General features: G+C 46.6%; 2 protein-coding genes across 9 annotated transcripts in view; both read right to left on the reverse strand.

Moving 5' to 3' along the window:
• Window positions 1–632: 632 nt before the first annotated feature.
• On the reverse strand, window positions 633–11,367 carry LOC118095402 (retinol dehydrogenase 8-like). The gene is made up of 6 exons (XM_035136645.3): window positions 11,134–11,367; window positions 9,583–9,744; window positions 6,964–7,143; window positions 5,229–5,322; window positions 3,361–3,544; window positions 633–1,005 (listed from the first exon to the last, which is right to left on the reverse strand). Exons 1-6 carry the CDS (start codon window positions 11,228–11,230, stop codon window positions 766–768), a joined length of 957 nt encoding a protein of 318 aa, XP_034992536.3. The 5' UTR covers window positions 11,231–11,367; the 3' UTR covers window positions 633–765.
• Window positions 11,368–12,004: 637 nt separating this feature from the next.
• GRB7 (growth factor receptor bound protein 7) overlaps window positions 12,005–16,126 on the reverse strand; it is an 86,124-nt gene continuing 82,002 nt past the window's right edge. For all 8 annotated transcript variants that reach the window (XM_035136641.3, XM_035136634.3, XM_088655479.1 and 5 more), the window contains 2 exons: window positions 14,620–14,713; window positions 12,005–13,847 (listed from right to left, as the gene is read on the reverse strand). In XM_035136641.3, the coding sequence (XP_034992532.1) occupies window positions 13,701–13,847; window positions 14,620–14,713 (241 nt within the window). In that variant the 3' untranslated portion in view covers window positions 12,005–13,700. The remainder of the gene's footprint in view (window positions 13,848–14,619; window positions 14,714–16,126) is intronic.

Raw genomic sequence — 16,126 nt, forward strand, 5'->3', positions numbered from 1 at the left:
TGAACTCTCTTGATTGCCTGCAGGGAGGGTAACAGAGGGATGCCCGAGGGCATGTAGAAACTAGCCGCCTCTACAAAGGTAAAATTCCCACCTGTGGGGGTGTGTGTGAATTGTGCTTTTCCAGTCCATACAGGGTAGGCTATTTCTTTCTTTCCTTTTTTACAGCTATCACATTTACCACAAACAAACAAAAAGAGCAGCAAGGAAACCTCTTTTTTGGCGCTATTGCTAATTGCAGCAGGGGGCGGGGGGCGGGGAGAGAGGATTTTTGTCAGAATCACACCAGGGCAGGGCAGGGTTAAACCTCGAATCTGGATGGCAATTCCACACACCCCCTGGAATTAATTTCTCTAATCCCCCCATGTGTCTGCAAGCCACTTGTATTTAACATATTGTGCAGTTCAGCCTTTATTTGCTTTTTTTTTTTTTTGCACTGCTGCTCTTTGTCCTAAGAGCTGAGACCAGTTCACAGATTATTTCCAAGTGGACTGCTGTGGGCCATGCCTTCCTGGCTGCTGCTGCTATTACTCAGCTTCTGTGTTCAAAGGGAGAATGAGGGTTAAAGCATGCAAATAAACACAAAGCGGGGCTCCAGGGTGTGAATGATAAAAAACCAAAAACCTACTCAGAAATAGTGAGAATAGAATTGAGGGTTTTAAAGTGTTTCAAATGTGCAAACAGAAAGTTTGGTAAAAAGAGAAGTGAATCTGTTTAGGGATCTTCCGTTTCCCCAGTCTCTCTCTCTCCGGCCTCCGAAGGGCCTCCTCATCTGAAGCCCAACAACCTGGCCCCTTGCCTCATTTTCCGGGCTTGCCAGCGGATCAGCCGAATGGCCTTCAGGCTGACGTGCAAGAGGGTATCGTATTTGAAGATCATCTTGTAGAACGAGTCGGTCATCAAGGCCCCGGTGGGGTCGGCGTGCTTGAGAGCCATCATGGGCGTGTAGATGGCGTTGGTCTGGTGGCGGAAGGGCGGCTTGGCCGTGGTGATGACCTTCAGCGTGTGCTGCGGTGGGAAACACAGGACACCCACGTAAATAAATGCCACAGGACATCCACACAAAGGCAGAGCTGGGAAATCTGCGGCTCTGCAGATGTGGTTGCACTCCAAAGCCCATCCTCGCTCACAATGGTAACCCAACCCCCCCCCCCAGCCTCGCCTCACAATGATTTATTTTGCTCTTCTGATACCTACTTATCGAGAGATCCCTGAAATCTGAGGTGCCAGAAAAGGAGGCCTATTAATTTTAGGTATGTGTGGCTGCTGGTTGTGGCTACTCCGCTGACACTGTCACTCAGTTAAAGGAATCATAGGGCGGATCTACACTCATCGTTTATAATGTTAAGGAAGGGCTAAGGAATTATTTTCATAATGCTTGTAATGTTAATACCTGAAGGAGCGTCTCCCCGCCCCATCATTCAGCCCAGACACTGAGGTCCAGCTCCAAGGGTCTTCTGGCGGTTCCCGCACTGTGAGAAGTGAAGTTATAGGGAACCAGGCAGAGGGCCTTCTCAGTAGTGGAACTCACCCTGTGGAACGCCCTCCCATCAGATGTCAAGGAAATAAACAACTACCTGACTTTTAGAAGACATCTGAAGGCAGCCCTGTTTAGGGAAGCTTTTAATGTCTGGTGTTTTATCACATTTTTTTATTATCATTAATTCTGTTGGGAGCCACCTAGAGTGGCTGGGGAAACCTAGCCAGATGGGTGGGGTATGTATAAATAAATAAATAAATAAATAAATAAATAAATAAATAAATAAATAAATAAATAAATAAATAAATGATGGTGACACCAGAGGGAGCTGCTGAGCAACCAGGAACCTGCAATTGAGAAACTCTGTTGTTACGGGAAAAAACAAGGTAAGGAGCATTTTCTATTTGCCAGTATGCCCTGGGACGTTTTAGAACTATACATCTAATATTGTTTTAATAACATTCAGAAGGTCAGTGTAGATCCAGCCTTAGTTGATTAATCAATGGAACCTACTAAAACTCTTACGATTAATCAGTTGACCATTAAATATTTTGTAAAGTTGTTTGTCTGTTCTGTATGTGTTCGGATACCTTAACCAAATTTCGCAAGATGGTTCCTGTGATCAAGAGTACGGTAGGTTTCCACCCATGTTTGGATACAACGTGAATCAAGACGGCAGACTGCACTTTTCAATACTGCACTGTTGTTTTATTTACAGTGGTACCTCGCAATACAAAAATAATCCGTTCCGCGGGTCGTGCCGTCTTACGAAAATTTCCGTCTTGCGGAAACAAACGGCAGACGGCAAAAAAAAAAATCCATCTTGCGAGACGCGGCCATAGAAAGCTTCCATCTTGCAAGGCAACAAAGAATCGTCTAGCATTCGGCTTGCAAGGTACCACTGTATTTTAATTCTTGAGCGACATTGGGTGAGAGACTGTTAGTTTGCATCTGACCAGATGGATGGGAGGTTGCCTGCTTTTAATGGGGTTGCATTCTGTCTGAAGGAGCGGGTATGCAGCTTGGGGGTAATTTTGGATGCATTGCTGCCGCCCATACCTGCCAAGTTCCGGCCTGAGAAATAAGGGACTGGACCGAAAGTAGCAGACCGGAAGTAGCGCTGCCGCCATTTTGGAACTGGGCGGAGCATTCTCAGAAGCAACTTTTGATGCTGCTCTGCCCTGTTCCAAAATGGCCGCCACACCAGAAGTCGTGCTGCAGCCATTTTGGAACTGGGCAAAGCAGCATCAAAAGTCGTTTCTGAGCATGCTCTGCCCAGTTCCAAAATGGCCGCCGCACCAGAATAAACCAGGAAAAAACAAAAAAATCCATTTTTTCGGCTGGGAACAGCTGGAAAAACGGGGGTTTCCCGGGGAATACGGGAGACTTGGCAGCTATGCTGCCGCCTGAGGCTCAGGTGGCCTCAATGGCATGGAGTGCCTCCCATCCCCACCCCTACCTGCACAGGGATAGCCTAACAACTACAACTCCCATCACCCCTAGCTAGCAGGACCAGTGGTCAGGAGTGATGGGAGTTGTAGTCTAACAATGTCGGGGGGGGGGCCAAGCTTCAGAACGGTTGCTTTAGACATGTGCTTAAAGCTTTTATATTCTCACAGACTTTGCCTGTGGTGTGAACCAGCCAGGTTGACGATACTACTGAAGATGCTGTGCTGTTTCTCCCCCCCCCCCCCATGCTTGGTTCTGCAAGTGCTTTCCAATCCTAAAATGTGCAGCGATCTGGAATTTTGCATGTTGAGCAGCACAGAAATTCCTGCAAGTGATAATAATAATAATAATAATAATAATAATAATAATAATAATAATAATAATGGCAGCCCTTGTCACACATAAAGAAGACATTAGTTTGTTTGTTTTTTCACCTCAGCTATATCTTCAGGGGTCTGGCCCAAGCTGGAGAAGAGGACCTTGGAATTTTTCAGGTAGACATTGGTGAATATTTCTGCGGTCTCGGGATCCGTCTGGGAGAAGTCAGCTTTCTCTGCGTCTTCATAGACCTTCATCTCAAACTCGGTCACAACTGGGCCAGGCTCTATCAAACTGACACTACAAGCCAAGCACACGATATGTAAGGTTCATCCTTAAGCCAGGCATTCTTTTCTGGTGCCTGGGGGGGCGGTGGGGCGGTCCTCCCTCTATTTTGGCTGTGAGGAAAGGAGCCACCATGTTCCAGAGGCACAGAAGAGGCCAAGTCAGGTTATGAGCAATTGTTGGAGGGAGTGGAAGTGGCAGTGAGAAACGGCTGCGCTCGATCCGACTAAGTCATACGCAGAGTAGGCCCATTCAGATCCATACAGATGACTAACCTCAGTTCGTTTATGTCACCCTGTCTATTCTGGGTATGACTGTAGAGAAGCATGACTGAAAAAGGGGGCTAATTTGGAAGCTATATTAGGAGGAGGGGGGAGAAGAATGCCAAGCCTAAGTATACACTGTTCAAAATCTTTTATTTATGTAGGCCCCCTGTGCCTTAGCTCCCATTTGTGATTCTTAAAAAAGCTGGCTGGATTCAACATGAGCTGCTAGTAGGGTTGCCAGACTCAATAGAGGACAGGACTTCTGTGCCTTTAATTGCCCTGCTCTCTTTTGAGTCTGGAAACCTTAAAGAGAAACCAGCAGACCCTTTGCTTGGAAAGTAAACAAAGGGTCTGCTGGTTTCTCTTTAAGGTTTCCAGACTCAAAAGAGAGCAGGGCAATTAAAGGCACAGAAGTCCTGTCCTCTATTGAGTCTGGCAACCCTACCTGCTAGCAAAAGAAAAAGAAAAGGAAAGGAAAAAGTCCAAAGGAAATTCTAGAGTGGTTTAACAATCAATCCTTTCCCCCACAGAATTATTAGAATTGCAGTTCCATGAAGGGAATAGGGGTCTCCTAACAATTCTCAGGGAACTTAATAAAATACAGTTCCCAGAATTCTTCAGGGGTGGGAAGCCATGAATGCTTAAAGTGGTGTAAAGGGGCCCCTGACCATTAGGTCCAGTCGTGTCCGACTCTGGGGTTGCGGCGCTCATCTCGCTCTATAGGCCGAGGGAGCCGGCGTTTGTCCGCAGACAGCTTCCGGGTCATGTGGCCAGCATAACAAAGCCACTTCTGGCGAACCAGAGCAGCACATGGAAATGCCGTTTACCTTCCCGCCTATTTATCTACTTGCACTTTGATGTGCTTTCGAACTGCTAGGTGGGCAGGAGCAGGGACTGAGCAATGGGAGCTCACCCCGTTGCAGGGATTCGAACCGCCGACCTTCTGATCAGCAAGCCCTAGACTCTGTGGTTTAACCCACAGCGCCACCTGGGTAGTACTGCTTTAAATGTGTGGTGAGGTTGTCACCCCACTTTGAGACAAATGAGCACTAAATCAACTTGAACTCTCCCTGTTTCCCCACTACCCCTCCTGAAGAGCTAAACTACCCAAAGGGAGAGGCTAACTCTGACCTGATCAGAGTGAATTTCGTCTGACCACCAGCTGTGTTATCCTGTGAACAGCGCCACTATTCCCCATTATTTAAAGTTACCACTCCCCCCCCCCCGCCAGAAATTCATGAAGTGAAGCTCTTCCGTTCACTAGACTCTTTCAACTGGAAAAGGCTACCCCTGTTGAACTCCTTCCGCTTTTGCAGCTGTCGAAACCTAAGGAGACTTGCCAGAAATGCAAAAGAAGGCAACCCTGACTATATAGGTATGGTAGGGGAGGAGAGAAGGGGCCTAACAGCATCACTTGCCAATTAGCCACTCACAAGATATTGAACTTGAGCGCCTGGATGATGAGGCTTTCGCAGAAGCCCTCAATGGCAAATTTGGAAGCTGTGTAGATGTCATTGAACATGATGCCTGAAAAAGAAGAGATTAGCAAAAGGATGGACATAGACAAATCCTGCAGGTAGACTACTGGCTGGTCCAAGCCATTCTGATGGCCAAGTCATACACAATTAATTATGACTTCGTTTATTCAGCTGTCAAATTTATTGTATGAGCCACTGGCTTTGACACCTTTCAGGCAACATTTCAATATAAAATGCCAGTAACACAAGTTACAATGAAGATTGTGTGTGTGTGTGTGTGTGTGTGTGTGTGTGCACATACACACACATATACAGAGAGAGGGGGCATGCGTGCACATACAGAGTACGATAAAATCTTAATTTAAACAAAAAAAGCCCTGCTATCTGCTTAGAAGTCCCCTACACCAGCCACCCTGATCCTTTTTTGCTACTTTCACATGGAGTTTCTGTGCAGCTAAAGTGTTCGGCACTCCAGACAGCTGGTGAATAAGCCACATTTTGAAGGTTTCTCTCTCACACACACACCCCCTGCAGGTGAAAACTGCCATGGCAAAATGGGCTGGGACAAAACATTTCAGTTTCCCCATATGTGCTAGCTGTTTATTTGCTGGGGTTTTTTGTTTTTGTTTCTGGTTTTTTGTTTTAGATGAGAAAATATTCAAAATTTGAGTTTATCCTTCTGCCCCCTGGGGATTTACCCATCTCATTCTGCTGCACATGTGCAAACAAAGCCTTAGCTTGCTAAGAAAAATATCTAGGCGATTTATTAAGAGGCTAGGTCTGTCAGTGGCTATTGATCCTAATCTAAAGGGAGACTCTGTTCAGAGAACATCTCTGCATCTGAGGAGAGACCCACCTCCTCTAGCATCCTGTTCTCAGAGTGCCTGGGATGCAACAGCTACCCTCTCCCCACCAGTGATTCTCGGCTGCTGGCATTCAGAGATATATTGCCTCTGACAGCAGAAGCAGAACAGAGCCTTATCCTCCATGAATCTGTCTCTGTCTCAAAACATCAGATACTGGTGACAAACAACACAGAATGGCCGCTGTGTTTTGCTGTTTGGGTGTTTCCCAGGAGGTGGGAAAGTGCCTATGTGTACCCCTTAACAGATTTAGCTTAGTAGGCAATGTTCTTATGAGTGCAGTAGCCAGCCATTGTAATAGTTATTCGGTATTGTGTCTTCTTTTAAATATATTAATGGTATTTAATTGAGAGGGAACCGTATAAACAGCTTACTTATAAATAAGTAAGTAAGGCATTGAGGTTGAGTCACAGAAAGCAGGTGACATGGAAGACTTGGAGCAGGAATAGGCAACCATGGCTCTCCAGATGTTTTGGAACTACAACTCCCATGATCCCTGACCACTGGCCCTGTTAGTGAGGGATCATGGGAGTTGTAGTTCCAAAACATCTGGAGAGCCAAGGTTGCCTATGCCTGACTTAGAGGAAGATGCACCAGTCAGGAATTTGGCAAAAAACTTTATTGTCTCTCTTCATAGGAAGAAAACAGACAAAGGGAACTCCTGACTCCACCCAGATGCAAATCAGCCCGGTGCCACCTAGTGGCTAAGCTGCATAATGCACTATCCACACAGAAAGGAAACTGCTTGTTAAAATCTGGGCTTTGGAACAAGGCTGAAAAAAGCTCGTGTGAATGAAGATCTTGCAAAACAACAACAACAACCTTACCTTGCAAACCCATGACACTGCTGATGACCACAATGTGGCCGCTCCGCCTTTTCTTCATGTCAGGGAGGACCTCCTTAATCATCCTCACCGCGCCAAAGAAGTTGGTCTCCATGATGGCCTTCATCTCTTCGATGGTCTGGCACTCGATGGGACCAATAAGACCAACACCAGCGTTGTTGACTGCAACAGGCAGACAAAATATCTTATTTTGAGCCGCACCCTTGGTGTTCAGTGAGAGGAAGGGAACAGCGGAAACAGACAACTGGGAAATACGAAGGTAGTCCTTAAGAAGCTCTCCCTCTCCTATCATCCCTGGCCAATGTATAGCTGGGCCTGAGGGAGTTGGAGTCCAACAACATCTGAAGGGCTGCCGTTTCCCCATTCCCACTCTAGCCCTATGGTAGAGCCAATGCTACCCCATTCCAGCCCCCTCCCATGTTCTCAGACACTTGGGGAAACTGAGAACTGGTTCACACTGACAACTAAATGATTGCCACATTAAACTACGAATGTATAAATGTAGAGATACAGACAGGTCACTCAGTTGGCGTTTCACATCCTATTAGGCCAGGGCTGTGTGTTTGTTGTCAGCTGCATGTCTGGGAATGGCCATCCCAATACATTTTGTTGCCTGAGGCAATCAGAAAGCAGTGCTGCTCCCCTCCGCCTCTCCAGGTCACTGCAGAATACCTAAAACTGGTCAAGTTATTTTTGGACAGCTGAGGTGGAAAATCCCATAGGGGCCATGCAAGTAACTTACCATGCTAGTAAAAAATGCAACAGCTAACCATATACAGTTATACCTCGGTTTACGTACGCTTCGGTTTGAGTACTTTCAGTTTAAGTACTCTGCGGACCCGTCTGGAATGGATTAATCCACTTTCCAATGGGAAAGTTTGGTTCAGGTTAAGTACGCTTCAGGTTAAGTACGGACTTCCAGAACCAATTACACTCATACATTGGGTTAAGTACGCTTCAGGTTGAGTACTCTGCGGACCCGTCTGGAACGGATTAATCCACTTTCCATTACTTTCAATGGGAAAGTTCGCTTCAGGTTAAGTACGCTTCAGGTTAAGTACAGACTTCCGGAACCAATTGTGTACTTAAACCGAGGTACCACAGTACTGGCCTTTTATGATACAGTACCTAAATTCAGTTGCCTCTCTCTACCGAATGGTGTGGGACACGCTTTTCTGGGAAATTTGGTTGCTTTTCCACCAAAGAAACGTGATGGGAGCAGGGAAGCTTCAGGGGGGCAGGGGAACGGTTAACCCTTTCTCCACCCACACTCTTTCCTACCAGACAAGTTTCCAGAGCTGCCTTTCCATTTCTGGAATGCCGGGGTTTTGTTTGGGGTGAGGTGGGGAGCAGCAGTAGCAAAGATGGCATTGCATCCGGTAAAATGAGCATTCTGCTGGGGGTTGTTTGACCCTTGGCCGTCCAGTCACGAGAGTCGCTCCTTGATCCTTCAGTCTCAAGCGATAACTGTGCACATGTACACCAGCTCACTGCAAATTTTTAAGCAGCTACCGTGTGGTTTCTGAATGTTTTGTTTCCACCCCCGGAGAGTGAGCATTATTGGGTAGACTCCTTCCCTCAACACTATCCTGCACAACTCTGATATTTTGCTTAGGACCTAAGCAACCCTTGGCTTGAGTGTTGTGCTAGTTAGTTCCTAATCCAATCCGGAAGGCTTTAGATTGGCTCAGCACAATATGGGTCTAAGGAGTGTAGGCAAAATGGTCACACTGGACCCTATTGTTCCATAATTTTTCAGAGGACAACCCCCCTTACACTACTGTAATTATCCCTACCGCCTTCCATCTCTGGTTAACACTCCTGACCTACATAGATCACAATAATCTGACATGCAATGTCTTCTTCTTTTTCTTTAATCACAATCCCAGACTTCCGGGAGGCTCTACTAGGATCCAATCTGGAATCTTGTGGATCTCTCAGGGCCCCCAGAAATGACTTGAGTCCACATTGCTTTAAAAAAAATGCATCTAGTAGGCCCAAATTGAGTCACCCAACTTGAGTCGCCCGCAAAATTGACTGTATTTCAACAATCTCAAAGTTTGGGAGTCAGCAGCACAAATGATGTCAGTGTGGAGTGTTGCGGTAAGTTGGCTGTGGCTAATGTATTCTCCACCACCACCACCACCACTTTTAAAAAAGTGGTCAAGATCCTAGAGGAATAAAAATGTGTTCATAAGTGGATACCAAAAACCCGCAAACTCATGGGAAATTTGTGGCGATGTGTCGTGGAACAAACCCATTGAAGAAGATAACAGTGGTTACCCAGACTTCGTTGCTGGCTGTGAAGGGGCTCCATACCTGTTCAAGCTTCCAGGCCCAAAAAAATTAGGTCCACCACTGTGTGTGTCTAAGAATTAGCATACATGGGCACAATGTAAACATCTAGGGAAGTCCCGAGCAAGTACTTCCATCCACATCCTCTTAGTGCTGTTGCTGCTACCTCACCCAAAGCATTCCTTTGGGGTTAAAAAGGGCAGGTGGTTTTTGGTGGGGTGGGGGTTCTGATTCACTGCACACCTCCTTCTAACACAATCCTTACACTGGGCGACAGATAGTGCAGCAAACCTTTCGGATACTCACTGAGGATGTCAATATGCCGTTGGGGGATGCTGTTGATGCAGCTGCAGATGGATTTCTCGTCGCAGACGTCCAGCTGTTTGATCTCCAGCGTCTTGTTGAGAGCAGCCCCCGCAGCGGTTTCCAGCTTCTCCTTCTTGGCCACGTTCCTCATTGTGGCAATCACTGGAACACAGCAGCCTTCGTCACTCGGTCCCAAACCATCCTCGGTTCTACTGCAACTTTGGGACCGAAGCTTTTACATTGCGCCTCGTCCAAATTGCCAAACCCTCATAGCCGGGGCTATAAAGGACCTTTTTCAAAAATTTCCAAACCTCAGTTGCCAACTTTTAAACTGGCTGCGGGAGCTGTGCTTTTCAACAACAGTGTGGCCTAAAGCCTTCAGCTGATGGGTAAGGTTTATTTCTGTGTTATGATATAGTTCACCTGCTAATTTCAATGTATCATGCTGCTGTTAAGGGTGCGATTGGCAGGCTTGCCCCCTGCCTTTTCCTGGAATTCAAGTTGGCAACCCTAAACCACAGTTCCAAATTTCAATCCTGGAAGTGCAGGTTTTCAAAATGGCTGAACAAGAAAAACCAGGGGTTTGGGTGTGGGTTTTTGTTTAGATGTAGTTTAAGTCTGAGTTTCCAATTAAAACTGGAGCTAGAGAATAGAAGGCAGTAGACAAAATCGACAGATTTTAATTCTTTAGCGGCTCCAAGGCGATGCATCACCAGAATCAAATTTAAAAGCTACCACAATACAACCAGCAGCTAATTGAAAAGCTCACAGCTAGACTACTAATGATTCCTGCATTTGTTTGATAACACACTCATTCTAGGAAACACTCAAAACCAGAGTTGGAAGCTCAGCACTGTGCAGTCAGGATGATAAATAATAATAATAATAATAATAATAATAATAATAATAATAATTTGTTATTTATACCCCACCCATCTGGCTGGGTTTTCCTAGCCACTCTGGGCGGCTCCCAACAGAATATTAAAAACACAATGAACATTAAAAACTTCCCTAAACAGGATGTTAAGAGATGGTCCTGCCTCAGGGGTACAGGGCATGTTACAGCCTTCAGGTAACTATTTCTTATATCCATGGCAAGTTCATTGTATCAACATGCTGGCAACTATGGGTATAAACAATTAAACAGATTTATGCATTTAATTTGGAATTTTACCTTTTTTGCTCCATTTTAAATTGCCGTTTTGGTGTTGCATTAAGTATTTGCTTTCAAACTGCGTACTTGTTTTGTTCTTACCCACCCTGGGACGTCATGGTGAAGGGAGGGTAAGAAGTTGAAGATAAGACGGATGCCCTGAATACCCTCATTCAGGCTAGCAAACCACCCACCACCCATGCAAAATGCTGGAGACTTAGAAGCGATTCCAACAGGAAAGAAATTGGAAAGGCAAACCACCTGATCATGTCATTATGTACAGCTGTATCAGATTAAAAGGAAGCTAGGCAGAGGGGGGGGGACCAATTTAATTATCTATATTGTACACATTTTTTAAAAAAATGTTGTTTCACAAAGCACTGTTTAAAGAAGCTCACCTTTGAACCTTCTCTGCTTGTCCTGTGCTAGTTTCACAGCCAATGCCAGCCCAATCCCGGATGAGCATCCTGTTATCAGTACAACTTTGGGAGCCATGGTGGCTTGTGCTGAGGAGGCAAATGTAGCCTCCAGAGACCAGGCAGTAGCTCGATTCCTGCAGAGAAGGCTGTGGGCTTCTGGCAGCTCTGCGATTTGCCCTCACATCTTCCCCAGTGGGTCCCTCTTCAAGGATCTTAAAAAAAGGCCAGCTTGAGACCTAATTGGCCAACTCCCAAGGCCTTAATCTCCTGGCCATTGCTAAATCCCAAATGGATTTGCATGGCAAATCCTGCCTAATCACTTCCAGGCCCAACCACTCGTGATGCACAAACAAAACCACAAGACTTGGCACACGGTATGCGAACAGGGAAATGACATTGCCCAGAGTGCCTTGCGAGAAGCATCACCGAGCATGCTTTGCTTTTAGGATCCCCATACCCAGTGCTTCCCCCCCCAAAAAAATGTTTAGGGGTACTCTCATTTTCCTGCTCATATTGAAATACTGCCCCTCAATGAGCCCAAACTTAGATTCACAAAATGTTTAGGGGTATGCGTCCCCCCCAGAAAAAAAGCACTGCTCATACCAAAACTTCAAGTGTAACCAATGCCATGGTGTTGGAAGGGGGAAGTAAACAGTGGCATTCCTTTCTGAATGCCACTTGTTGTTGTTTTTTAATGTGATGGTATCTGGGTGATTCAGTATCTAGAGAGGCCCAAAGAGTAGCACTGAGAGGCCAAACTGATATATCAGTAATGAAAATGGAGGAAGCCAGGCGTTGACTTCACGCTCATTCCTGCCACGAGGGCTGTTAAGGATAGGGAAACAAAAAGTTATCAAACATAAACTTTTATTTATGAGTAAGAAGTTTTGTGTGTCTTAGATAAATAAAGAGATAAAATAATCTGTTGATTCTTTACAGGGTGATCTCTGCTATTCATTTAATTGACTGCTCTTAGCTTGTTCTTTTCTCACAAGTGATCTTGTGTACGAAATCAAAGCAAATGTATGAAAAAAATACAATTTATTATCATCACTTATATATATATACACAACTCATCACAGTAGATACTGGCCTTATAGATTTACACGACATTAGTGGCAGAGCCTTCCTGTTTCCCTGCCTCCCCATCTCAGGGCTGTTTTTTTAAAACCCTTTTCATGTAAGGGGAGAAAACCAATTTTTCCTACCTCGATTCCTTGCCTGTGATGCTTAGATGCAATAGCACAAGCCAACTCATGACAAAACCCAACAGCACGAGAGGGTGAGAGTTGGGGATTATAGCACAGTGGCATTGGCCATATTGCACCAAATATCCAATAAGAATGCTGGCGTGTGTGTGTGTGTGTGACGAGATCTTTGGGTTTAAATGTTTTCAGAATGGGGTGTCTGGAGAGAGTGCTGAAAGGAATATCCCTGTGTGTTCAAGTGGGGGGAGCGGCTAGGACTAGAACCAAGCAACTTCAAATCTGTGTTCCTCTGCTTTTCTGTGCGAAAAGACACTTGGGACTGCAGACTGAAGAGATCCCTGGGAAAGGATAGCCCCCAGGGTGATGCCAATCAACCACCCACCCTATGTGCCTCTTCTAATCTGGTAGAGCTATAAAAAGTTCCAGTGCAGGCTTGGTCTTTGCCTGGACAACAGCTGGAGCGGGGGGGGGGCAGTTCAGTTGGTAGAACATAAAACTCTAATCTCAGGGTCTTTTTTCTTTTCATCTTCAGTTACTGTTGCCGGATTCCCTCCTGACTCTCTACCAGCCTTCTGCCCATGGGCACAGCATCACAAGAGGAGACTGCCACTTTAAATAAGCTGCGATGCCAAGCACCAGAGAAAAAGAAGAGATCCCCGGTAGAAAAATATCCTAACAAAGGTGAGAGAGCTCCCAGAAAATCTAGTGCTGGAGGCAGGCAAACCTCTGCCGCTGCTGTTAAAAGAGAGCTGGAAGTGAGCGTGCAAGAGGCATCGCTTCCCATGGCGTGTGCGTCCAATATTTCTTTTGTCCCCCACTGTTGCCTCTGGTCAAACAGGTTTTCGAAGCGATGCAAAACCCACAACAAACCCGCAAGGCAACTCCCAGAAAACGAGAACATATTAGGAGGCAGGAGGACTGAAGTAGCAGCAAAATCTCTTGCATGCGGTGCCAAAACAAGCCCTGGATCAGAGATGCACAGAGCCTCGAAGTGGATGGGACACTCGGTGGTCAGACGGACACCGGTTCCCTTTCATGGTGGAAGCCGCCCACCGACAGAGTCGTGTCCTCTTAAGAAGTGAAGTGCAATTGCCGCGACCTCGAATCCATCCTCGAGTCTGCTCAAAATCCGGAGATGACGGTGTGGTGGTGGAATGGGAAGGTTCGAATCAGGTCGCTTGCAGTGGCTGAAGTTTATTAAGGAGCAATTCAAAGTTCGGAGTCGATCCCGGTGTACAGAGTTCAAAAAAGACCTGCTCCCCAGAACCCCCCCGTCCCCATCACCGGCCGTGGCCAATCTGTGGGGCACAGGGAAAGGCCGCTTAGGAAGACAGCCTATCATAAGGCGACGCTTGTGCAGTAGTGCTTCAGCTTGCAAGGCAGGATGCCGCGGTTGATCTGGTGGAATTCCACCAGCTGGATCAAGTCGGCAAAGCGAGTCTGGCCATCGTCCATGGTGTAGTACAGGTGTCCGTCTTCCTCGCTCTGAAACCCACAAAAGACGGTCAGCCGCCGGCAAGAGGGGAAGGCGCAGAAGAGAATAAAGCAGGGGTTGTCAACCTGGTCCCTACAGCCCACTAGTGGGCGTTTCAGGATTCTAGGTGGGCGGTAGGGGGTTCTATGGCACAAGCTGAATCCTCCTTCCATTGAACACTGGTGCGCGGTAAGGAAATTTTACCATCAAGAAAGATGCATTAGTGGGCGATAGGTATAAGAAGGTTGACTACCCCTGGAATAAACCAAAGCTGCCGTGGAGTCTGGGCTCAGCTATCGGGAACACACAAAGTAGTAACTGTGCTGCAAGCCAGGGACATGTTCCAACCCCCCCCCCCCCTGCTCTCCACAACTAGTAGTATTAGGGTCCAGGCTGGCTTGAAAAAAATAAGCGCTGGAAAAGGTGCAGGTCTTCCAAAGCATTCCTGACTGTTCAGTTCTCCCACTGCTGGCAGGAAGGGGTACTGCCGAGATGTCTTTCCTGCCTTATACCAGGCTGGTTTGCTTAATTATGTTCATTCTTTTGAAGCCTGCCTGGTAACCACGTTCCCTCAAACTCAAGATATCTCTATCTCTTTCTCACTCTCTCTCGTGCACATGGTTTTTTGTTTTTTGGCAGCTTCTACGTTTGTTTCCCTGTTCACGCAGGTGCAAGGCGCTCAGGCATATCTTGCTTTATTTCCTACGGCAAGCCAGGATTTGGCTGTCCAAATGCAGCTGTTACAAAGGCATGTTTTGTACGTTCTTTAATGCGACCACTTACCGGAAGGATAAGATAGTGCTTCACCTTCTGCAGGTGGCAGAGGGACAAGACAAAACCTTTGGGGTTCCGCTGACTCTCCCGCAGTAGGAAGACCCTGCAATCGACAAGACAATAGGAAGGCTGTTAAAGGCACATTGTGCAGTATGTGAGCCGAGGTCCAACCCCGCGGACCTCTCACACTAACATCTTTATGGCTCCATGCTCATGAGTATCACACCACTAACCCTCAGTTCCGGTCCCCGCCTCCTGAAAAAAAAAATGATTTCAGGCTTGCATGGGGATATTGCTGTCAATATATATCATGCTGAGTGCATGATCTGGATTGCATGGGCTGATTGAGGGTAGGAAGGGATAATTATGGTGGTGGGCAAATGGCTATGCCTCCGGGAAGCTGACCTTCAAGTCTCTAAGGCTGCAGTTATATTTGCATCTACCTGCGAGTAAACACAGTCAGTATTACTCAGTGCTTAAAGTGGGGGTGAGTGGGGAGGAAGGAAGTGGGTGGTTTCATTTCAAATTATGCCCAACTCTTTAGCCTGTGGCTCGTTCGGCATTTCTATAACCATGCAAACCTCGTGGCACTCCAAACGCTGCTGGACTACAACTCACATCATCACTGACCATCGGCCATTCTGGCTGGGATAGATGGGAGTTCAACAGCATTTGGGAGGGTTGCAAGTTCTCTACCCCTAATGTGACCTATTTGCCAATTAAGCCTGACTTTGTAGTAGTCCGTTATAAACCATAACCAAGAAAAGAGTGTTACTACATGAAGTCAAAATCATGAATGAATGTACAGTCATACCTTGGATCCTGAACGCCTTGCGACTTGAACATTTTGGCTCCTGAATGTCGCAAACCGGGAAAGGAGTGCTCCGGTTTGCAAACGTTCTTTGGAACCTGAACGTCCGTTGCAGGTTCCGTGACTTCTGATTGGCTGCAGGAGCTTCCTGCAGCCAATTGGAAGCCACGCCTTGGTTTCCGAACGTTTTGGAAGTCGAACAGACTTCCGGAACAGATTCCATTCGACTTTTGAGGTACGACTGTAATTCATTCAAGAACTGGAAGAGGCAGCAGGAGGACAGGCAGGTGGGCACTTAGAAAGACAGCTTCCTCTTCCCCTAAGGTGCAAGACTGCACCCCCAAGGCTGGTTTGGGAAGTGGTGTGAACACAAGGTTAGCCACAACCCACAACTATCCTGTTGTTTCCTATGAAATACTCCATATTGGTGCATTTGCACCAAAGCCACTCTTAATCCGCATTGAGAAGAACGGCCAACTGCGTTGTAAGCCGGCAAAGTGCTCACAGCCTAACCCTGGCAGAGGCTCTGCTGGGATGGGCTTCAGTTGTTTGAGAAAGAAGATTCTGTCTTTGCAACTGCCTGCCTCTCCCAGCTCTAGCCTGGGTCAAATGGCTTTTAGCAATATTGAAGTAATCCTGTTCTGTACAGTATCCCTGGGATGGGAAGAGTTAGGAACGGGACGGCACTATCTGCGAGTATGGCAT

Source organism: Zootoca vivipara, chromosome 12 (assembly GCF_965207765.1).
Source record: "Zootoca vivipara chromosome 12, rZooViv2.hap1.1, whole genome shotgun sequence".
Lineage (NCBI taxonomy): Eukaryota > Metazoa > Chordata > Lepidosauria > Squamata > Lacertidae > Zootoca > Zootoca vivipara.

Coding starts and splice junctions, on each gene's coding strand:
- LOC118095402 (XM_035136645.3), bottom strand. CDS start 11,230: ATGGCTCCCAAAGTTGTACTGATAACAGGATGCTCATCCGGGATTGGG. Junction 9,745..11,133: donor CAAGCAGAGAAGGTTCAAAG/GTGAGCTTCTTT, acceptor GCTGTGTTCCAG/TGATTGCCACAATGAGGAAC. Junction 5,323..6,963: donor CAGTGTCATGGGTTTGCAAG/GTAAGGTTGTTG, acceptor CTTCTTTTTCAG/GCATCATGTTCAATGACATC.